Here is a 25,531-nt window from a genome sequence, read left to right as displayed (position 1 = left end):
TAAATGGGTTTGCGGTTCATGCGATCATTACACCGTTCCGAGCCGTTCGAACACGAGACACGGCCTGGCCGTAGATTCGTGGTATTCGAGTTCAAAAGTCAGGAGTTAACTAAGGGAACGTGTTGATTTATCCTCCCTGACACCAACAGCGACGGTGTTTGTGTTTGTGCAGCGAATTTAACACTTGTAACACTGGTTTAATTTTAGTTTAGCCACGACGTATTTTGGCACAGATGCACTTTTAGTTACAAAACACGAGAGCATCGTAAACGTTTCAAAACAAAAGCATAAATCCTATATTTGTCATGAGACGTGATGAATTTGCTGATGACATTCGCTTTACTAAGGCCGCGGTAATGATCTTCATGTATTTTCTAGAACAGTAGTGTTTCTTAACCTGGGTCCGAGAGTATATTGTAGGGATGAATGTATAGTTTATGATAAATCCCAAATACGTATATTTAATTACCCGCGGACAGAGTGACCGATTTTATTATTAGATAATTTTCACATGTATGAGCTCTGTTCTGTGTAAGTAATCCTAGAGCAGCTGTAAGCGCTACGCGCCGTGCTGAACGGTCTAACGATCCGCCCTCGGCTGCGGCGCTGACAGCGATGTATTGCGCCCGTTTTCCGCAGGCGCAGAAAGCCCTTAGAGACGAACGTTGTTATCGTGGCTGTCATACTAAGTTGCTTTTTCTATTTTCTGTAAATATGTATTTCTGAATAATTGTTTGGCTTTCGCTCTCACTCATTCTATCTTATATAGACGTGTATTGTGTGTCGTTACAGACATTAAATCAGTGTGCGAAAACGAACGCTTGGTGCCTATTATTTGCTCCTGCATCCGCACCCGCTTACCACGCCTAGCACAACTCTACCTTCCACATCTACATATTAGTCGGTGTTCTAAGGTCCACCACCTTGCATTTTGGAGACAAAGCAAACCGCTTGAAACAGGTGTTCCTGGGGGTGATCTGAGCCGATTAAGCCCGGTTGCCAAGAGGTTCCCCCCAACAGGTGGGCAGGGGAGGGGGGGAAAATTGCCTCCGGCGCGCCTCACTCTAAGCTTTATCTCTGCATACATCTCGCAACTATATCAAGTTTGGTGTCTTTTTCGTGTAATACGGGGATGAAGAATTCATTTCTGTGCCTAAATTTTTACTCACCCATACAAAAAAATCGAGAAATTCAAAAATCAAAAAAAATCTTCTCACTTTTTTTTTCGAAAATCCTCTACAAAATTAAAACTATAAGGATTATCTCTAGAAAAAAAATACCTGTGAATAGCCCAGTTATCATACTATATAGAATAGTAAACATGTCAAACATTTTTCTTTTATAAATCTGTAAAAAAAATGTTTTTTGTCGCGCGGCGTACCTGCATTGTAAGAGCGGTATGCAGCTTTTAGGATTTTTAAGTATGTTTAGATGATTTCTGATAACTTGTTATTCTTCTGATTGTAGATTACATTAACAAATAACTTCTGGAAGTGATATATATTATATACAAATATAAATTAAATATATAAATAAAGATGTTGGGCTTCGGGTGACCCCTCGTGTTCTGCTGAGGCTGTTGCGGATGTGATTCGGCAGGGAATGGAATATTTCATTCCGTTCTCCGACCTATCGCTCGATCACAAGACCCGAGCATGGTACAATTCGGACTGTGCTCGAGCCGAGGCCCTTAAGCAGTCTGCATACCAGGCTTGGGTACTAGCCCGCGATACCAAAGCTGGAGCACAGAGGGTTCGCGCGAGGAAAAAAGCCTTAACTCAGCTGCCAAGTCCTGCAAACGGGTGCTTCGAAAGGCTCGATTCGACCACGTCAGTCGAATAGGGGCCAAACTCGCCTCCTACCCTCCTGGTAGCAAGCGGTTCTGGTCCCTGTCGAAAGCGGTCGAATCCAACTTCTGCCGACCCACATTGCCACCTCTGCAGAAACCTGATGGGACACTGGCCCACTCCGCGACAGAGAAAGCTAACTTGTTTGCTTCTCTGTTTGCGAGCAATTCACGTCTAGATGCAGGCTCAAAACTTCCACCTACGCTACCTCAATGCAGTTCCTCTATGCAGAGAATTGCTATACATCAAAAAGAGGTACGCCGAGCTCTGCTGAATCTTGACGTGAATAAGGCCAATGGACCAGACGGTATACCTGCACGTGTACTAAAGCAGTGTGCGCCTGAGTTGTCTCCTGTACTGACACGCCTGTACCGCCTCTCTCTCCAAAAAAGAACGGTGCCGAAATCCTGGAAGCTTGCAAACGTGCAGCCAGTACCCAAGAAGGGTAGTCGTGCTGATCCCTGCAATTACCGACCAATCGCAATTACCTCCATGCTCTGTAAAGTCATGGAAAGGGTACTTAACGGCAAGCTGCTGGCATACCTCGAAGCAAATGATCTGCTCAGTGACCGTCAATATGGCTTTCGCCGAGGTCGGTCTACTGGGGATCTTTTAGCGTATGTCACGCATTGCTGCGGCGAGGCCATCGAGAGGAACGGTGAAGCGCTTGCTGTTTCACTGGACATCTCGAAGGCCTTTGACAGGGTTTGGCACGCAAGTCTCCTTAGCAAGCTTGCTGCTTACGGCATCCCTGCTGATTTCTGTAGCTGGCTATCTGATTTCTTGAGAGAACGGTCGATCAGAGTAGTTATTGATGGCTACTCTTCGGACCTCATGGCCATTGACGCCGGTGTTCCTCAGGGGTCTGTTCTCTCCGCAATCCTTTTCCTGCTCCACATTAACGACATGCTGCAACCCAGCATTGTAGGTTATGCAGATGACAGTACGGTTGTTGAGAGATATTTGGCTAGTGCAAGGGACAGCAGGGAGGATATACGTTCACAGAGAGAGGCCATGGTTGAGCGAATGAGCTTGACCCTTAGTCTCGTTTCCCAGTGGGGTGATGACAATCTGGTCACGTTCAATGCCTCCAAAACGCAGGCGTGTCTATTTTCCGCAAAACGGAGTCCATTCGACCCGACTCCTTCTTTCCGGGGTGCATCTGTACCTATTACCGACAGCCTGGAACTCCTCGGCATGGAGCTGAGTTCAGTCCTCAGCTTCGGCAGTTTCATTGAGTCTAAAGCACAAACTGCGGCCAGAAAGCTGGGCGTCCTAAATAAGGTGAAGCGATACTTCACACCTGGACAGCTTCTAACACTTTACAAAGCTCAAGTCCGGTCGTGTATGGAGTATTGCAGCCACCTGTGGGATGGCTCAGCTAAATACCAACTCGCCGCTTTGGACTCAGTGGAGCGCAGAGCTAGGAGGATGATTGGCGACAAGAAGCTAACGGCTAAGCTTGAGTCTTTGGCCCATCGGCGGAAAGTCGCCAGCCTGTCGGTATTCTACAGGTTGCACTTCGGGGAGTGTGCCCAAGAGCTACACGAGCTCATTCCACCCTCCCCATTCTACCATCGGACTTTTAGACGCACGGCCGGTTTCCATCCTTACATGGTAGATATTCCACCAATTCGCACGAAGCGCTTTGCTTCTACTTTCCTTATGCGCACTGCCAAGGAATGGAATTCCCTGCCGGCGTCTATATTTCCGTGTTCTTATAACCCGGCAACCTTCAAATCAAGAGTGAACAGGCACCTTCTGGGCGAGCTCGCTCCATCGTAGGCCACGTCTACGCCTCGGCTAGTCTGTGGCCATGAGTAATACGAGCGGCTTGTTGCCGGGTTTCTTCAGCCCGGTTCTCTTGCGACAGAAACATTTCTGTTATTCACAAACAAACAGTACAATTTCACTCAGCACAGCACAATCAACTATACTAATAAGATACACGAAGGGCATGATACATGATTATGATAGTTGTGAAATTGCCAGGCCATGAAATTGAAAAAATAGGAGCACTGCTTTGAAACCGCGAGTTGATCGAGCATAATCCCCAAATATCTATTTAATAATCCCGCAGCAGTCCTCAAAAACTGAGGACATTCAAAATTATTGCAAAGTACTGGGCGGATTCACTGCCACAAAAACGGGATAAAAAGCTGAAAGGTGAGTTATCTGGCAGCACTGTGATAAACGAAATAACAACGTTAGCTCTTGAGGTAACGTGTGTTTTGACAGTTCTTTACGAATTTCGTGCTGTCTAAAACTCCGAAAATTCCGTTTCGCGGTAGGTCTATGGAACGATATTCGATCCATAATCGTCTTTCGAACGGGCCGCTCGATGACGGCTGTCTTCGCGGTAAGAAAACGTGTTATAGCTGTCATTTTTGCCCGCAATTGACGATTTTTGGTATTGGCGGTAGCCCCCCTATATAGTAGGTAGACAACTCATTCTGCATAGGATAATCCAATATTCAGATATATCGTATTTTAATCCCCTTTTTTTTAAATATTTACTTTCTGTACCTACCTGCGTATGTAGAATAAAGTTTTAAAGCGAACGCGTGCCTAAACTAAATGCGAGTAGGTACCTACTTCAGCACGGTACGCCGCGCGACACAAAACATTTTTTTTTACAGATTTATAAACGAAAAATGTTTGACATGGTTACTATTCTATATAGTATGATAACTGGGCTATTCACAGGTATTTTTTTTCTAGAGATAATCCTCATATATTTAATTTTGTAGAGGATTTTCGAAAAAAAAAGTGAGAAGATTTTTTTTGATTTTTGAATTTCTCGATTTTTTTGTATGGGTGAGTAAAAATTTAGGCACAGAAATGAATTCTTCATCCTCGTATTACACGAAAAAGACACCAAACTTGATATAGTTGCGAGATGTATGCAGATATAAAGCTTAGAGTGAGGCGCGCCGGAGGCAATTTCACCCCCCCCTCCCCTGCCCACCTGCTGGGGGGAACCTCTTGGCAACCGGGCTTAATCGGCTCAGATCACCCCCAGGAACATCTGTTCCAAGCGGTTTGCTTTGTCTCCAAAGTGCAAGGTCCCCTTAGAAAACCGGACCTTAGAACTTCAGCTATATGTACGGGGGTCCGCCGCAGTCTCACCTGTTGTCACCGGTCTGAAATGTATTGCTGATTTTTTTTTATTCCTTAGACTTGTGCTTTATTTCCTAGGGGTCCGTGGATGGAAAAAGGTCAAGAACTGCTGTCCTAGAACCTTGGCCAACTACATTTTGTTAAAATGAAAAGAGTTCGTGATTCAGGTTAACACGTACGTTAAGAGGAAAAGTCTTGCGAAGTTTCTTGAATTAATAATATTGTTGTTATTCGTAAGTTTGCATAACAACTCGAAATGTGAATCGAAATAATAAAACAAAAATAATATGACACTCTATTAAAATGGTTTACACTACAGAGCACAGAATGCGGAAGGCAAAATGAGCATGTCTCACGTTGACCATTTAGAAATACTTAGTCTCTGAGAAACGGCGGTATTTATTGCCAACTACTAGTGTCAAATAACTGATACACGACTTGCGAGAGCTTCCTGAAATGTTAGATGTCCTGCGTCTAAGTGATGAGCGCAACTACTGCCTAGGACCAGATATGGAGTCAGCAATACTGGGTTAATTAATGAATAATGGATGCACTGCAATATTTCACGAGTTTCTCCAATCCTGCCTGTGGGTGTACGATGAGCAATCGAGGAAGCGATGATTTGTGATTTAGATGTATGTGACTTATGGTCCATAAACATGTCAACTACAGACGAGGCTAATAAACATTGTGTCCAATAAAGCAAAGCGATTCGCGAACAAACACTAACTTACATCCATCGCGACATCGCCAGAGTATAAAGAATTCTGCAAATGCGGTCTCGAAGTTCGCTCGGCCCCATAAAAAGGAATTTTCTCTCATTTCTCGCAGCTAATCTGTTCGTAGAAAAATCTTTATGTGTTTTTAATTAATTGCTTAGCACTAACATCGCTGGAACACCACACGAAAACGTACTCTATTCCGAAACGGATACAGGCCACTTAGGCAATTAATCGGCTGAGTTGCAGTGTCAGGTAAATTAATTTCTGCCTTAGGAACTTCCAGCTCGACTTAATTTACAAGGGTTATTCGTATGCTAGTAAGGCGGTGCAGGTTGCGACACCTTTCGCCGTGAGTGCACTAATATGGGGAGGTCCAGCTGCCGTTTTTTCAATGATACCATAAAAGAGCTCGTGCGTCTCAGCTTGACTAGCCAGGTTTTTGCGTTGCATTGTAAGATCGCGTTATAAAATCTCACGGCCGTATCAAAAACGATGGCAAAAAACGAAAGTAACATTAGAAGGTAATGGCGAATGTAAACTTTAACTTACACTTTCTAGTAACTAAGAGCATTGACAAGCCTAATGTTGAGTGACTGAAGTAAAAGAAAGTTGAGTGTTTGTAAACTTACACAAATGCTCGATGAATGTTATTTACATTGTTACGAGCGTTAGTTACGAGCCGAGAATGGTGGGAACGATAACAGTAGACAATCAATTGTGCAAACAGTTTGTGTGTTCGCGACAAACCGCTAATTGTCTGCTCTAATGTGTTCCCGCGTTAGGTTGATGATCTCTCAGATAAAAGTATATTGACACAACAAACGTACCTACCAATTTTAAATAGTTCGATGTATATAGGTTAGATCTTTAAATTTATTGACGTAAGGAGTCTGAATAAACAAGTCAGCGAGTGTCAAGTAGCCTAGAAACCCTTAACATTTTTTCTCCATGTATGTAATAGAAACCAGGGTAGACTTTCTCGGAAGCGGTTTAGAAGCGTTTAACACACATTCCCGGTTTAAGGGGCTGCCACAGCTTGTTATTACCGAGAACCTGGATTATGATTAACTTTACCGTTAAAACACGCCGCCTAAGTGACTGGGGCATAAATGTCACGACATTTAAATATCTAGACCGCGATACAACGCCATTACCGACAGGGATTTAGACGCGTTTTCAAGCCTTTTTAAAAAGCCATTAGACTGTGATCGATCGGCATGGATATTAGACAACGGTGCAAACCTGATTACTAAATAACTCAGCCTCCATAAATCATATGACAAATCAATTTATTTATAGTAATAAATCTATTCTATTAAAGCATCGTAATAAATCTAGTAAAATGGTCATTTCGTTCTTCGACATCCAACGTAATACCTATTCGCAGTAATAAAATAGACAAGGCATTAAAGTAAGTAATTAGCATTTTCCTCTCTACGAGTATGTTGATGATTAATTGAAACTACATTTTAAAATACGGGCATCGGTTTGGCCTTTTATGGTATTCTGTCTTTCCTTTTGGGATGTGTGTTCGCCAGGCAGCATTCCGAATGAAACCTGCCAATTACGCAGGATGGAAACACTGGGACGGTTTTTTATCCCATGAAAACCGTTATCCAACTTCGACAATGGTAAAAGACCAGTTCTTGCTTCCATATACGAATCGTCTTGTTCCGATTTTCTAGCACCATCACACTTGTCCACTTTTTCGTCCGGCCCGTGGCCCTACACCGCGTGACATTTTGGTGTCAATGCAACACTAAAATGTTAAGTGCATTTTATTCGGAAGAGCGCCAGATTGTCTGTTTTACTTGCGCGCATTGTCGTCGGTTCGACGTTTTTACCGATAACCGACCTCTTAACCAATATTTACAGTCATTAAATCTTTAGCCAAAACAAATGAGACCTCAATAGTTTTTGTGCCACGGCAAACAAATTAATTGCAAATAATTATTCAACTCGCACCAAATGAGGTAAAGCTGGGAGATTGATTTGCCGAAACTAAAACTGACACAAGGCTGTTCACGGATTAAACGAAATTGAGACTCGATATGGGATCAGAAAGTGAAACCAAATCGGTGTCTAATTAGTGCGATTAGTCAAGCCTGAATAGGTCGCCCGGCTGTGCCCGGACACCATGAATTTCTCGCTTCACTTTTTTGGCGACATGACATGAATAATTAAGCATTATTTTGGTTGGAGCGAGCGCTTTGTTCGACAGCTGCTGGCCTCATGACATCAATAAATATCCTTGTTCACAATGTGCACTTCGTATTCGAACAGCTTCTTCTATTGTGTCAATATTGATTTAGCAAGACGACGACCGAAGAACATTAAATGCATTTCTTTTCAAATGAGGATTAACAAAAGACTCGCTTGACCAATCGGAAACTGTCGGAGATTACTTTTGTTTAGTCGCTGCGAGTAATTATCCGCTTACAAAATACAGGCTGAGGTTACGAAAACGAAACGAGAGCCGGCATAATACACGAGTGTAATGTAAACGGCTCATAGAAACTATTAATAAACGTAACAATGAGTTGCCTCGCGTTTGATGCGTGCAGCACCCGCGTCATAGCCGCGGCCGTCACTCGTAAAACTAATTTCAGTTATAGTTATAGTTAATTTATTTATAAAATAATAATTTTACACGTCACATCATAAAAATATATCACAATTATTAATAGTAAATCACACACATATAAAACAATAATTTTGTGGTACCTACATCTACATATATCACATGCTTATTTTTGTCGAGTATGAATGTAGACAGTTAGTGGTTCGACTTTATACTTTTTTTTTTTAATAACTAGGTAGGTACATACTTTTTACTTACTTAAGAAATCACGCAACGAATAAAACGCAGTAGAGACTAAGTAAGATTTCAGTTTTGATATGAACAAGTTATTGTTTCTAGCGGTCTTTATGTCATCGGGGACTTGATTATAGATTTTAGGACCGATGTAGTTGAGACACTTTTTTGCCTTGGCCAACCGCGTTCGAGGAGCGCGGAGCTCCTGGCCGCGCCTGAGGTGATACTTGGGTTCATCAGCGTTTGATTGGAACTGTTCTAGGTTACATATCACCAGCTTTGCTACCTCGAGGATGTAAAGGGAAGGTAGTGTTAGGATTTTTTGACCTATGAACAGCTTTTTGGCTGGATGATCCCATTTGACGCCGGCTACTACACGGATTGCGCGCTTTTGTAGTCTGAAGACTCTTTCACGGTCAGCGGCGTCACCCCAAAGATCTACACCATATGATAATATGGAGTGGAAGTATCCAAAGTATGCCTTCTTGACGTTGTCGGTGTGCAAACTTGGGCGCAGTCTAGTGAGCGCGAAGCAGGCAGCAGCGAGGCGGTCACACAGCGCATCGATGTGCGGTCCCCACGATAGACCTGAGTCGATAGTCAGCCCTAAATATTTGACTATGTCCACTTGCGGCACAGGTAGGCCATTGCAGGTGATATTAAGGGTGTGCTCTCTCGCCCCACGCAGGCCGAAGTGGACAATATTGGTTTTCTCGATATTTAGGGCCATTCCGTTCGCTGCGAACCACGCCGCGACCTGGTCCATCACTCTGCCCAGTTTTAGTTTAAGTTGGTCGTAGTTGTCGGCAGCGACAATAACACAACCGTCATCGGCAAAAAGGACGAACTCTGCTTCGTTGGATGCTTCAGAAAGATCATTCATTAAGATGAGGAATAGGTTATTCCCCATTATAGAACCTTGGGGCACGGCACTGTCTCCCAGCTCCAGGAGCTCCGATCGTTCTCCCTTGACAGAAGTCAGCTGTTTGCGGCCATCAAAAAACGATGCGATCATGCGGTGAAGGTTGCCTGTCACACCGTAGTGGTCCAGCTTCGCCAGGAGGAGTGGATGATGCACCAGTTCGAAGGCGCGCGAAAGGTCACAGAATATGGCCGCGACTTGCCGTTTAGCCTCTAGATGACTCATGACCCTAGATGTTACGTCACGGGCAGCATCGATAGTCGATCTACCGGGTTGGTAAGCGTATTGTTGCTTGTTCATTAACCTGTTTTTATTGAAGTGCGACATAAGTACATCGCTCAACACGCGTTCGAATATTTTTGAAAAGATTGGGATTAGGGATATGGGTCTAAAGTGTTTTACGTTATCCATTTCTCCCTTGCCTTTATAAATTGGCTGTACTTTTACATTTTTTAAACTAGCAGGATAGACCCCACAGTCAACACATTTATTAAATATGTCGCACAGTATACTGTAAAGAAACTGCGGTATTATGTCTAGAAATTTAGTTGTCATGTCATTAATGTCTTGCGAGTCTTTACGTTTGATTTTTTGCGCGATTCTTATTATCTGTTGCCGCGAGCATGGTTCGATACTAATAATGTGTGCGTGCCTAGCGATGTACTTACGTAGATAGGCAAGCGCAGTTGAAATGCTGGTGTGCGTGTTGACACTTTTATTCGCATCAACATAGAACCGGTTTAGCTGAGTTGCCGCTGTGGCTGCGCGCTGCTTATCTGACCGGCCAGCTGATTTGTTTATCAAAATATCTAGCGCATCACGTTTGCCGTCGCACTTACCTGTCTCAGAGGCAATTATTCGCCATGCCGTGCGACATATGTTGTTGCTATTTGTTATTGACTTATTTACATAGTCCCTGCGAGCCTTACCTAGTTCATTGACGTAGTTATTTTCGACAGAGATTAGTTCCTGATATTCACAGTTGTCGTTTGATGACAGTTTCAATAAAATCTTAGTTTTAGTTTCACGCATTAGTTTTCGGGCTTCTACCACCTTTTCGTTAAGCCAGGATTTGGATAGTTTTTTTACAGGGATTTTTTTTACGGGAAAGTGTATGTTAAAAAAATGAATTATAACGTCCAATACCGAGTTAAAGGTTTTATTAGGGCATTTGTGTTTAAGTAACAATGCGTCCCAGTCATAAAATAATAAGCTACCATTGAACTCGTCGACATTCATACTCGAAAATACTCGTTTTAATATAACGCTATTTAATTGTAGTAACTTCTTAGTTTCTAACGATACGAATATACATTTGTGATCTGATACATACATTTCATACGGTTTGACACATAGGACGTCCGCCACGGGAATGTTGGTATAGGCATGGTCTATACATGTTTGTGTTGTTTTGCAAATTCTGGTAGGAAAATTAACTAATGATCTCATACCTGCTGATTTTATTAAGTCGAGTAGTACTTTCTTATCATTGGTTTTAGTTAATAAGTCAATGTTAAAATCTCCTAAAATTAGTACTCTGTATTGATTTAATATAGGAAGGTTCAAAAGTTCATGCAATTTCGAGATAAATACAAGAAAATTATTCTCTTGGCCCGATTGAGGGGGAGGTTTGTAAATACATACGATTATCAAGCCTAGACCAACATATTCCGTGGCACACGCTTCTAAGTTCATCTCTTTGCTAAGTTCGGCGACTTCCAGGCGCTCCAGGGTGAGTAGGGAAGACTTCGAGTATATACATACTCCGCCGCCGTTCCTCGAGGACCTGCAGAAGCTCGAGGTGAGTTTGAAGTTCATGATCGTCACTGCCTCCAGTTGCTGTTTAGTGAGCCAGTGTTCGGATAGGCAAAGGACGTCGGTTTTATTATTCAGTTGCAGTTCGCATTCTAACTTGTAGGTTTTATTCTTTAATCTGTTGATGTTTTGATGAATCACAGTGAAATTGTTAGTTTGAATTGTGTACCCTGTCGTTTGCGGTCCGGTTGAGTGCAAGCTACAAGTTATGTTGCTTGCGTTTATTTTCGAATAAAAAGGGCCTCCATGGAGACACACATATGTTGACGGGCCATGTAGTGGTTTTCAGGAATAAGTCAAACACTGAAGACGGGATCCCAATTTTAAAGGAGTTGTAATTTTCATGCTTGGATTGTATGAGCTCGACGGTGTAGTTGTGCTCGTCATTAATTGATTTTAAGTAACAGATTACGTTTTCAGGTTGCGTTGTTGTTTTAAAGTAACAGGCATGGAGATATTTCATTTGGTCAATTCCTTCTAGGTTTGTATCTTTGGCCGTTCCTTTTATTGTTTTTACACGACGGTAGTTATTTTTAGGTATGCGCTGGTCGTTGGTTCTGGTCTCGCTTTGTTTAGGTAGTACGGCGCTAGTTGAGTTATCCAGATCGAGGGTTTCATGATCGGAACTAATTGGGGCAGCCCCAATCCCAGCAGTCCCAACAGTCCCAGCACCGAGAGAGCCGGCACGCTGCAACTGCTGAGAAATACGCCAGAACACGGGGCTGCACCTACCTATACTGCAAGGTTGCAGATTTAGTTGCACGTCCGAAACTCCCAGATGCAAAACGTGTCACCATAAAATCGCTAACAAGTTATTTTCACCGCAACTGCAATGTGGACAGCATAAATATAGTGTTATGGGCGTCCGACACCGGGTCAAGCACCGTTGCCACTGTAAATGACGCGATTTTATTCTGCAAATACAACTCGCGTCTGCCCCAAGCTCGATTGTAAAAGTGGATCAAACCTTGGCATCCGTGATGTCCTGGCAAAAGGCCAACCGCCTCCGATTGAATGAGTGACGATTCGCAAAGACGAAAAAAGCCAGGGGTAGTCACGTTCGATCTATTTCGGGGAGGTCGGATTTTTTGAAGCGCTCCCTGAGTCAGTGGCGCCGGCACTTGAAAGCTAGAGAAATGCATACGCCTGCTAGATAAGGATGGCACTCGGCGTATTTCAGTAATAGTGATGTAAGCAAATACTCGTTAATAAGTTGGGTTTGTTTTGGACTTAGGAGCTCCTGTTCGAGAGTGTGTCAAACGTGACCAGGGAGGTAAAGGTCCCTTGTGGGAGTCACGTACGCGGCGCGCTGTCTGACGGAATCGCCGATAAGAATTAATCGGCAGCAGGAGTCAGGAGTTATCATTTGTCATCACATAGACGGATATCTTTTCACCGGTTTGGAGTAGCTAATCCCATTCCTTCTAACGAAAATCGTAGCGCATTTAATACATTTTTATTCGTATAGCGTCCTTTTGGACAAGTGATCCAAATTTTATTTTGTATGCCTAATCGTAGAGCAGACAAAAATATTACATGTCTTTAATAATATTCTTCTAATTTCTAAACAACCTACTTAGGTAATTTAGGTGTTGTTTTAAATTCTATGTAAAACCACAAGCCACGTTTTCAAGAAATCCTGATATTTTATTTGATTCCATTGAAACGCTTCAACTACAAATGACACCATGGTTGCAACGAATAAAGACGATTATGATGTTGGCTTAAATTGTGAAATAATAGTAGGAAGGAAAATGAGGTTTGAAAATGAGTGAATTAATTATATCTGTTAATAAATTGGCACTAAAGTCTTGCACTTTGAATTCGATCTCCACGTGAAGAGTAGGCTGAAATGTTAGTTCAGTTAATATTAAATCATTAAGTGAGTACATAGGTACCTACCTACATTAAATATGATAATTAGCATTACCCAGAACTTGTATTTAGGCCGCATCATCCGACATCGTTCGATGTTGACGCATTAAGCGAAACAATAAAATGCTTTGTATCGGATTAGCAGGCTGATACTTATAAGAGTTAACACAACTAAACAACGCGCGCAGAGATAAGCTTGTAGTTCGTAATTGTGCCCTTGAAACGACGAGATAACGAGCCATAGATAATAACAGACTTGGTCTATATCGACCTTGACTCAGACAGCACAAAAATCATTAACGTTTTTATTACTGTGTGAAAAATGTGCGTATGTACGTTGCAATCTGTTAATTACAGTAAGTTAAGGACAGGGACATATCTAAATAATATCTCCTATTCCGTTGTTAATTTAAGGTTAGATAAAAAAAAAAAAATTTCTTGGGTAGAAGGTAGGTACTTATTTGATGTTACAGAGTAAAAAAAAAAGAAATAGCGACATAGCGTGTCTACGCAAACGATTGTGCAGCGATAACGCTAGCTTCGGTAATGATTTCGTTCTATTGCGTGTTTTATAATGTTGAAATTAAGTACCTATTGGAATTTCAATCATCAATCGTTATGAATGATAAGTATGTTAACTATTTATAATATAGCATTGAGAAGCAATTAAACAATTGTTGAGAAGTAAGACAATAGACTCACGCATCATGAAAACACGGACTGTTATTAGCGATGAACAATAAGGTAAACAGTTTTAATGCTTAGCAGGAAAATTTATATCTATATTATAGGTAGGTACCCGTGTAAATTAAGCGCAGTCTTCATGCATTGGTCACTAACTTGATGTTTCATGCTTTTGGTCCTTTGAACCGGATAAAAACAAAAAATTAAGAGTAAACAGGAATATTCCCAACTGACTGATAAAGTTGTAAAACCGCAGCAGAAATAAGAATGGGACGTACTAATAATATAACTATCAGGCAGGCGGAACGGAACGACCCGATAAGCGGCAAAGCTGTAGATAAGCCTGAAAAATATCAGTTTTATAGCTGTTTCCTGTAAATTTACATTCGATTCGATTTGCATTCGAGGGTTCAGATTTCGCTCACCTTAGCAGCGGGGATGTTGGCGTTCATCCAACTGTGGATTCGGACGCTTTGGCCGACGCCAAAACTCGTGCACCGACAAATTCTTCAGAACACGATAGTTTATCCCTTCAACACAAGCACACAAGAACTAAGCACGTTAACACAATCGGTTTAGCTTCTTGATAAACACTACAGAACCAACAATGGTCTTTCACATCACGTCAAATATTTGCGCAGTCACAGGTGTACGCGTAGGAATCGGAGCATCAGTCGCCGGTACCACGTGCGCTCTCGACGGCTAGCCGCGAACAACAGAAGATACGCGAGCGCGCAGCGCTACGCCCCTCCACGACCGCTGTACGCACCGAGCACAGCGAGACTGACGGACCGCAGTCCCGGCCCGAAGGCCCCAAGCATCTTCACAACCCCAACCGAACCCTGCCGCTTCCTTCCACAGACATATTTTTTACCCCAACAAAAACACGAACATCGCAACCCGTGCAGGACAACTTTGCGTTTTAGTCGTGGAATCCGACCGCTTTTTCCGTCGCCCAAGTAATTATTCACGCCTTTTACGACGCGTAAACAGTAATCTATTCGATTATTCTCATGTGAATGTAAGGGCTTGTAATAGTTGCAATTATGCATAATATGCCGATAAATTAGAACAACTTTAACGACGGTATATTGATAGATGTCACCGGTGGCATGAAAGTAAAAGCACATTAGTGGACCATCGGTCAATGACCTGCATATGTTTTTGATACGAGATCAGTATGTTACGTCATTTGTAAAATAATTTGAGGATTATCCCGTTAAGTCGTCATCACGCTAATGGTCGATAGCGAATAGGTTGTACCTATGTGAGAAAGTGTGCCACATCCTGAAACTGAGTTAATGGATGGGTAATGACGGGCGTCAGTGCCGCTAGGCGCTAGGATCACGTAGGAGCAACGTAGTGATGGGCCAAATCGAAAAATTTTCAAACCGAATAAGTCGACTCCGATTTAAACCCAAATCGGTTTGCAAACCGATTTGGCCAAGTCGATTTAACTTCTACTTTTTAAGTAAGTATCGGTAGTTCAAAGCGCTCCGTAGTCTTTGAGTTGAGGAAATTGAATTGACAATTTTACGCTTTGTTCGATCCGATCGACAGCAAAAATTTTGACTTAAAAGTTTTGTAATATTTTTTTAGTTTTGTTGCGCGGTAAATCACAATTTTATAATTTCTAAAGCTAAAACGGGAAAGCACTATACGAGCAAGCAGGAAAGAGCATGCGGTCTCGTGCGATTTCGTGTCATTGCCGCGAATCGTTGAGTTAGCAAATCGACGCGGCGCAAAACTGCCAAACCGATCCAAGTATACCGCCAAATCAATCGCTTTAAGCCCATGCGAAATTACGTTACCTTTTTACTAGGGATGTACCGACTAGTCGCCGACTAGTCGGGAAAGCCGACTATCCGGCCACATTTGTAGTCGGCGATTAGTCGGCGACTAGTCGGCAAAAATGGCCGATTAGTCGGCACTTTATAAGTGAAAGAAAAACAGAAAAAAAGAAACCATTAGATTCAATATTTACCATATGTTTTATGTCTATTTTACCAAAATACCTATTCAGGGTGTGAAAACTTTTGTTCATACATATAATTGACCGTTTGATCGTTATCGTATGGTGGTGGGCTGGTGTTTTCTTCTACAGGTCGATCTCAACTGATTCTCGTGTAATTTCATGGCCAAGTTCTATACTTAATTTTTTTAATTATAATTCAGTTTTTATTTTTTAATGGTGGAGCCTTGGGGAACTATTAATGTTATTGCAAAATTTAGAGACTTATAAACAGGGCACGTTGCTCGTAAAGACGCTGACCACAGGGGATAGGTTCTAAATGGCGACTACGTACGAGACATAGAGCCTTGGAAATACCTCCTACAAGTTGTACGTACTGACAGTCTGCTCAGGATCGCAAAATAAAAGAAAGACAGAAATTGAACCAGGATTCTTGTCATAGGTCTTTGAACCTGTAGAGAACACTTTTTAGCCAAGCTAATATATGAATAGCGCAACCAAAAGAGCAAAACTATTGTTTTCACCCGAAATCTACACGAAAGTAATGATCTGGCCGACTAGCCGACTAGTCGGCCGACTAATCGGCCATTCGAGCGCCGATTAGTCGGCTAGTCGGCTAGTCGGCCAAATCAATAGTCGGTACATCACTACTTTTTACCTTACGACATAAACAATAAGTTTCATTTTACTTTACCTGTAGATACCAAGTTTCGACTCGACTCAATAATGGCGGCAATGTGCATGGCAACATTTTTCTTCGTGGTTTGAAATCGATTTGCGTACATTTTAATCCTCAATATGTCAAATGAAAGTGACGCATCGACAGATATGAAAGGATGCGTTTAGAGCGGGTGAACGTATCTTAAGTCGATTTACGGAACACTCACGTCGATTTAGTCGACTTCAGACCTAAATCGGTTTGAACCGATTTGTGAAGTCGAATCGTAACATCGCTAGAGCAACGGTACCCGCCGTCTGCCACGATATGCATGCTCGACGCTTATTTGAATAATCGCAGCACACGGCCGGGTTTCAATAACAACCGAAGGAGGTTGATAACTATGAGGTTTCTAAACAAATTAGGACGTTTCCATTCATGAATAAACCCATCTACACACACATTGAATGTTTGTGCTGCTCCATAAATGGAAGAGCATTGCTAGTCTTTGATTTAATAGCTAATTTTCTTATCTCGATGATTCACCGATTATCGGCCACGCCAAAGGAAATCTTAATTATAATGTTGGCGAGGAATCCAAGCGGGCAGAATGCATCGTCTGACTTGAAACGATTGAAACGATAATGTCTCCCATAGACGAGAGATGCATGAAAGCAGATACAATTAAATAGGAATCCAGAGGACCCGGTCACATCGCCGCGTATTAATCACTGGTTACTTGACCAAAACAGGAGATGTTCAACTTCGCAATGTCCTGGTGCAGTGGAAGGTGTGTTTGTATTTGTCCGGTTGTTCGCGGCGATGTCGTTTGAAGAGCTCTTGAGAGCATTCGGTAGATGCAGAGTATTCTATCTCGTTACATAGTTTGCTACGTTCTATGTAGACCAATTACGCTACGTCTTACGTAGGCGAACAACGCGCGAACGCGGCGCGGCGAAATCAATCCTTTGATGCCCATAGAAGTGTCCTACGTAAGCGATCTCGTTGCGAACGCGGTGCGGCGCGATTTGCACGCGAATGTCAGGCGGCGCGGCGCGGCGCGGCGCGGCGCGGCGCGGCGCGGCGGCGGCCGCTTTCGCCGCGCCGCGCCGCGCCGCGTTCGCGCGTTGTTCGCCTACGTAAGACGTAGCGTTATTGCTTTATTACGCTAAGGCACGAATGCATGCTCGCTCGGATTTTCGTCGTTCTTCATTCAAAATTTTATTACTTTATTAGCTGCTTTATGGACTATGGATGACGGAATGCCACGCGACGCGTGATTAGATAAGATTGTTGTTTTTTTTTCATATTAAATATGATGTTTATGGCTCCGCTATATTCGAATGTTAAAATCTTAAGTTTCGAAAATAATTGATCATAAAACTTTACAGCTTAGGCTTTGGTGTAATGAAGCATAAAATTTAAGCTGTTTTTATCCTCTTATTTTACCCGACTTACTTACTGCTCATTGTATATTGTGGCTGTATTAACATAAAGTAACTTTTACATGCGATCGCGCCCTGTAAAGTAAACAGTACCGTTGCAGAAACCCTTTAAAACGCGATTTTTGTCGTGCGATGGCAACTTTCTCCCATTGTTTTATCGGAGGTGTCGAGTCGCGATTTATCGGGCACGCATCGTTTGACAACGGCGACACGACGCGGGAATCGAACCCAAGACGGTAACAAAGGCATAAACAAGTTTCTCCACGACCCTACCGCGGATTAATGAAGCTTTTCTATAGGAAAGAATAAAACCCGTAAGTACTTCTATCTTACCTCAAAAAGGCAGCAAGAATATTAATGTTTCATGAAGTCTTAGTATCTTTCTGCACCAAAAGATCGAGCAGAGGGATTTGTATTCAAGCAGCTACCAATGACGCTTATAAATAGACCAACAAGACATAAAGTGTATTCTTTAAGAAAGCCTAGTTGCAAGAAACCCACACACAACCTTCGGAGAGAAACAAGAGCAAGACTAGACCTTTCGCAACGACATTTCAAACGTAAAACCGTCGCTCGGTTCCATTTTCAAAACGGAAATAGCATATCACGTAGCGGTGATAATGTCACCAATTAATAGAGCTTGTGCTAGGGCATAGCATATTCATAAGCACGACGATTTAGTCTCTAATACTTGTAAATATCGGTTACTTTAGTTCTGCTGCGGATGGCCTTATTTCTGATGCGATCACGCAGAGAGACTCCAAGCATAGCCCTCTCCATTGCCCTTTGGGTGACTTTGAGCCTTCTTATGAGGCACACAGTAAGCGGCCACGTTTCAGTTCCATATGTCATCACTGGCAACACACACTGGTTGAAGACTTTCGTCTTGAGACACTGCTGCTCGCTGGATGCGGGTGGCGCAAGACCGGTCATTGTGGCACTCTTTGGGGGAGGCCTATGTCCAGCAGTAGACGTCCTCTGGCTGATATGATGATGGTGACTTGTAAATAAAGCCAGAGATTCGTAACAACTACTATACCTAGTTGTAATATGATGGTCCGCCTACAGCGTGGATATCTTTGAGAACAGCCTCCTGTGATGTTATTACAATTGCTATCTGAGCGAAGACCATCAGAGGGCTGTAGAGAACCAGTATAAGCGTGATATACGCTTGCACATAGTTTTTTACTGGTTACATACTCGGAGAGGTCACCGTTAAACTGGTACTTACGTTTCAGCTATAGATTGGTAAGCAATTGCAAACTACTGAAGTCGCGGTAGCGGGAACATTTATTTCTCCAGCTAATTGATTTTGCATACACTAACGAATCGCGGAAATATATGCGGATCCACGATTAGGTCACATCTGTGACCTTTGCGACTTGTAAATAAAGGCATAATTGACAGCGTCTTGGGTCGACCCAAGAGCTGCAGTCTGCAGTTGTGTTAATTTTGTACTTGTTCTAAAACAATACTTTAAACTTCCTCGGAGTTAGGTATGTAGAAGGAAGACTTACCTTTGTACCCTAATGAGTACAAATGGGCTCATGCCCAAAAATTACGTAATGGTCAATACCGTTTTTTTACAGAGTTGTCCTTACACCACCTGCACAAGGACTTCATCCAAAATTAATAAACGTAAAAATGTTATTTATACCTTGGATGATTTCTTAAACATTATTGTAACTACTTTTGTTGTATTACTTTTTAAATACTTTATATTATACATCAGCACGATTCTAAATTCTACCCAGATTCTGATAACCCATCCCAAAGCATTAGAAATAAAATAAATGAATATCTATTAATTATTTTTTTTTTGACAACAAAACTCTTAATTTACTCAGAATCCAACATAACTGTTCATAGATATGTGCTCGTACAATAAAAGCATCTAAAAATATTAATACCTATTCCTTAGCTAGATTTCGTCAACTCTTAATCCCACCAAAAACATTCTGTAAAAAACTAGCCAAGTCTCGATGGAGCTGCTTGTTTATCTCTAAAAAGTAATGAAATCTAGACAAAGTCGTGCCAAGTCTAAGGTTCCTTACTGCGATTTCTTTATTATTATAGTTAATGTTGTGTGACTTGGCCGTTGAAGGGTACACAAGGGTACAAAACCAGGTGCTCCATGACACCATTGCACCAATCTGTCGCTAGAACCGCTACCCATTGACGATGGAAAATTGCCACTTGGAAAACGTTGATTTAATAACCAGTCAATTGTAGGCTTGATAAAGCTGCGTATTTCAATAATACTTATGTATGGGCTAGACGTGCGCGCCGGTCGAAAAAAATCGGGCGGCGGCGCGCCACGAAAAAATCCACGGCGGCGGCGTAACGCCGGCGGCGTGGGATTTTCAACTTTTCAATATACGTATAATGAGAAACCAAGATTTACTCTTAAATCAACACGGGAAAAATCTCAAAAAGACTGTATTACGTCGTTTTTTTTTGGTTTATTGTAGAAATATCATGAAAAAAACATATTTCAGTATGTTGGACGTTGCCAGGATCGGTGTAAATAAAAAGATACGCCGCGTAATGAAAAGACGTCCAGTATTTTGGACGTTGCCGAGTATAGACTACCCACTTTACGTGCATAAGGTTTTTTTTAGTCCAATTCATGTTTTTTTTTTAAATAAATATAGAATAATTGCATTTTGTTATTAGAAATACACTTACTGATAATGCCAACTTATGTAATGAATTGAAGTAAACCTATTATTTTTATATTTTTGGAATAACTTTATAGTTCGTATGTGGTAACATTTTACCAGTCATTGACGTCATTTATTTAACATTAAATCAAACAGCGGGTTATCCTAGGAAGCAATAACATCTAAGCAATGGTTTTTACAATAATGCATACACTTATCAAAATTTTCCTAACAAATTTCTCAAATGAAATCGGGTATGTCTCTTGAAGAAAACAAATCCACACACAAACAGGAAACAAACAAGCACACACACACACCACATCCACAGGGAAAAAATCCATAAAAATATTTTTTTATCTATTTGGTTCATTACGTAATACGGCAGTAATGACTTTTTAAAATGTTTTGAAACACCTAACATACCAGAAAATTTAATAATTTTACTCTTCGCATACTTGGCAACGTCTAACATATTGGACTTAGCAAAAGTGCCGTGTTGTCAATTACAACGGGCAAAATACTGGACATTACACTTTTTACACTTGTTTTACCCATAAACAAAAAACATTTTTATGTAAATCATATTGCCACGTAATAAACAGACCAGTTAGTAACCTATTACACGTTTTATTTTAACGCTGCTTAATACTGTCATATAAAAAAAAAATGAAATATGGGTAAAATGTCAGTCTGTCGGATGCTTCCTTGCAAATTCTGCGTTCTGTAGGACTTTGTCAAAAAGATTATGTTTATGTTCACAATGGTTCACAAAATTTTCTTATATACTCATACTTAAAAATAACATATCATTCAAAGGGACAAACATATCATTCGAGGAAAGTAACGCTATGCTTTAATATTTGGTGCAGAATTTTTTTTCTTGGGATGTCCATTATAGTGGACTTCATCGATTTAAGGGTTAAAATAAATCAAGCAATGAATGTAAATAAAAACGGAACAGTCGGAATAGTAGTGATAGACACGTCGCACGCGCTTTATGACCATTGATTTTAAATTTGTACTCTTGCGGACTTTGTCTCGGCGCGAATTTTAAACTATCGGCGGCGGCGGCGGCGCGCTGACTCCTTATGGCGGCGGCGCGCCGCGGCGGCGCGCACGTCTAGTATGGGCGAGCCTGAAACAAACACTTCTTTTTGGTGCAATGGCAGATTGGTGCAATGGTGTCATGGAGCACCTGGTTTTGTACCCTTGTGTACCCTTCAACGGCCAAGTCACGCAACATTAACTATAATAATAAAGAAATCGCAGTAAGGAACCTTAGACTTGGTACGACTTTGTCTAGATTTCATTACTTTTTAGAGATAAACAAGCAGCTCCATCGAGACTTGGCTAGTTTTTTACAGAATGTTTTTGGTGGGATTTCACTTCTTTTTGTAGAATCGTGGGCATATTGATTTATTTTATTAGATTTTCTTATTTAACACATTTTTTTCTTTTTAGGAGTAGTTTTTTTATTATTACAAATCTTTCTTTTCTTTTTTTCCGGTTCTGGTTCTTGTACAGTAGCAACAGTTTTTCGTATTGCCCATTCGCGTTCATTATTTATTCTTTTAGACGGTTTAGACGGTTTAATTTCTGAAAGATCGGATACCCATACTATGTATACACATATCATAACTAAACATATCTTCATTCATACTCACATCGTACATCGTAGTGTACCTTTACTTTAACCTACTATTTGTAGGAACTGCAACAGTAACTTTGTAATATCATATATTTATATGGGATTACAAACTTACTTATGCATTTCTTAGATCTTTAAAACGTGACTGATATTGCAATATTTTTAGGTTTTCCCTTTATGTGGCCATTAAACCCTAACTCTGTACCAAATTTCAGCTCTCTGAGTTTATGGGAAGTACTAGTTCTATTCTGATGATCATGAGTGAGTTTCATAAATGCGAAACTTTGCTTTCGCTTAACTTCGGAACTAAATGACCTACAGACTTGAAATTTTGGATTTTAAGTATGTGATTATAGCTTACTGGATGACCAAAATTTCTGCGTTCTGGTCTTATCCAGAGGTTCTCAAATAGGGGCCTGAAAATGCGGCGAAATGGTTCCAGTAAAGGATGGTACGGCAGTGTTTGCTTCGCGCTCGACTTGGCGGGGGCACTGCCGTGCCCCCCGATTTCATTAACCTTCGCGTCGGTTTTCCAATTAGGCCGTATCTCGAGCCGGGCGCATCCGAGCGTGCCTCACGACCGCTCCCGCGCACGCAAAGCCTGTGGCGTCATCCAGCGGCTTTCTGTAGTTAGGTGATACCAGGGCAATCAAAGTTTGTATCCACACTATGTAAAGTTTGAATGTTTTTTTGACCAGCGAATGATAACTTTTCGATGAAATACAAGAAGTTAAGGATACTGTGATACTGTGTGTCACAGTATCCTATATATTCATCCTAGTATTTCATACTGTGTGTGTGATACTGTGGGGATGAGTTTTGAGATACGACTCTACAAGATAGTATACAATGCAGAAGATACCATTTGTAACTCTATCAATGCAAACAATCATCTATATAGGTACATGCATATGAACGCCAAAACTTTACTACATACCTACTACTAATATTAATAGTATAATAATTCTCAAAAAATTACTCTATTCATCACTCTAAACCTGCAACACGCCAAAATGTCGAGAAGCGAAAGTAGAGAATTTTTTTAAATAGACGCAGGATACATTTGTCACACTTATTGCAATAAAACATTACTATCTATTACAGAATGATATATCACAGCGCACCAAACTGTTGTGACAGTGGACTTTTTACTCGGTTCAGCTAGAGTAAGTATATCTTTAAAATTTATTGAAGCAAAGTACAGACACTAAAACATGTAGCATCCACACTTCTCCTCCAGCTCCTACGAACCATAATGACATATGTGAATTTAGGATCCCTGAAGACATAGATATTCTGGTTAGACTATTAGGTGGACAGTGTAGTATGTGGTTAAGTTCTCTCTAGTTACATACGCTTCTCTGATGCGAAGTGTACCCTCGTAGACTCAGTTACTGACTGTTGGTATACCTTATTGAATCAAAATACGTCCCACAAGTCCTTTTAATACAGATACAGGGGATTTTAAATTAGCAAATAGCCTACCATTTAGCTTGTTAGGCAGATTAAGTTTTGAGAATCATAGATACGTAACACATACGGTAGGTCACAAAAGTACAATAATAATTATTTACGATCAGGTATAGATTTTAATACATTTTTCAAACGTGGTTTTCTAAAATATACACCATGAAAAGAAAAAAAAAATTCTTGCTTAAGTTGTATGTTTTGGTGGATTATCGTATTACTTAATCAGTACGTACAAAACGGTTGGTAATTTGCTACTTCAAAATCCGCTTGTCTACAGCCATACTAGCCGTATTTAAAGCGGATAGGTACTTATGTTAGGGCACCGACTATACTATCAGACATTCAAATATGACAACGATACGGCCTCAAGCTGCGAGCACTAGACGTCTGCCCTTGACGCTTGGGCCATATATTACCAGCCTCACGTCCACCGAGACGATTAATTCTGCACCAGTCAACCTGAATCACTATAAAGACGGTATAAATTTTGAACCAAAATAAAATCACATAGCAATTTATTCGCCAAAGAAATTGGTTGAAAATAAGCTGTAAAATTTACCCGAGGCCTTGGATCGGGTTTCGCACTTTCGATTGAGCGGAACTGAGTCACCGCTAATTGGTCTTTACTTTAAGCTGGCTACACACTCTTGGCGACTCCTCTTTATTGCACCACTTCGAAATAAATTTAAAAGGAACACATAAAGACAGAGGTATACAACAGGCGCTAAAGAGCGATGGTCTTCCAGACAACCTTTAGGTAGTGGAGAAATGGAAACGTTAAATTAACTAATTGGTGCAAAAACTAAATAAATATACCTATCCAAAATATATAAAATATAAAACAAATGTATGTACTGGTTGATTTTCAATGTCTGGCCATACTACCTACTTAACAAATATTATTGTAGGAACAGACCTAAAATTGCAAAAAGCCTGTTTAGTAGTAGTAGTAGTAATCACTTTATTGTACACAACACAGGTTTACATAATATTTACAGAAATAAAGGTACAAAGGCGAACTTATCCCTGTAAGGGATCTCTTCCAGCTAACCTTCGAGTAGATGAGGGGAGAATGCAAATTAGATAGACAAACTTACGGAATGCACAGTAATGTTTTAAAAGTAACTAACCAAAATATCCAAAAGCAAATAAAATACATAAATAATATTACAAAATACCTTAATACCTTACCTGTTTAATACCTTAGATCTATTTTACGCAATTTTAGAGTTTGTTTAAAATAAATGTTCAGTAGGTATCTACGACCTACGTTTCTGCTGCACCTATTTAATTAGTATTGTTCAATAATAGCTTTAATTTTAGTTTAGTTTAGAGAATTTAATATTAATATTTGGCATGTAATTATTATTTAATGCAATGGGTTGATACCTAAATATATAACATATTTTTTATTTATTTAACCCAGCAGACGTTGAAATACACCCAGAATTTAATTAAATTTGCATAAATTATTTATGTAAAGCAAGGTGTTCACCAGGTATGTGTATAGGAAGCTTAACGTAACAAGTAGTAACAACTTGGGAGACTCGTTAAGTATGAAAATGTCTTTAATCAGTTGACAGTGCAAAAATTTTACTGACAACTGTGTCGGCTTTTACAACTGGAACTTAACAGGAAATAATAACGAGCCGCGTTATTTCTGAAGAAACCTTTCGTAGATCAATAGATCAAAGAAGGTTACGCTAATGTTATTTTAGGTGTGACCCAGTGTACTCTACTCAAATTTATTTGATAAATTCCTTTCAAAGTTCACCGTGCTAGTTCTCAAAATTGTACACATTGCAACCTACACCCTATTATTTATTTACTTTGGTTTACATACTTGTGAATAGTTGAACGATGCCAAATACTTAA

At 40.8% G+C, this 25,531-nt stretch overlaps 1 protein-coding gene across 10 annotated transcripts in view; it reads right to left on the bottom strand.

Moving 5' to 3' along the window:
* Positions 1-25,531, bottom strand: part of LOC134664969 (rho GTPase-activating protein 23) — a 432,054-nt gene that overhangs the window by 204,295 nt on the left and 202,228 nt on the right. Inside the window, exon 1 of one of the 10 annotated variants that reach the window (XM_063521715.1) lies at positions 14,226-14,641. The exons of the other annotated variants lie outside the window; for them this stretch is intronic. Coding sequence (XP_063377785.1) covers positions 14,226-14,252 — 27 coding nt within the window. The 5' untranslated portion in view covers positions 14,253-14,641. Of the gene's footprint in view, positions 1-14,225; positions 14,642-25,531 lie in introns of those variants that run through there. 10 annotated transcript variants of the gene reach the window in all.

Source organism: Cydia fagiglandana, chromosome 6 (genome assembly GCF_963556715.1).
Source record: "Cydia fagiglandana chromosome 6, ilCydFagi1.1, whole genome shotgun sequence".
NCBI classification, from domain to species: domain Eukaryota; kingdom Metazoa; phylum Arthropoda; class Insecta; order Lepidoptera; family Tortricidae; genus Cydia; species Cydia fagiglandana.
The sequence above is the reverse complement of the archived record's forward strand: the minus strand, read 5'-3'. Positions and strand labels throughout refer to the sequence as shown.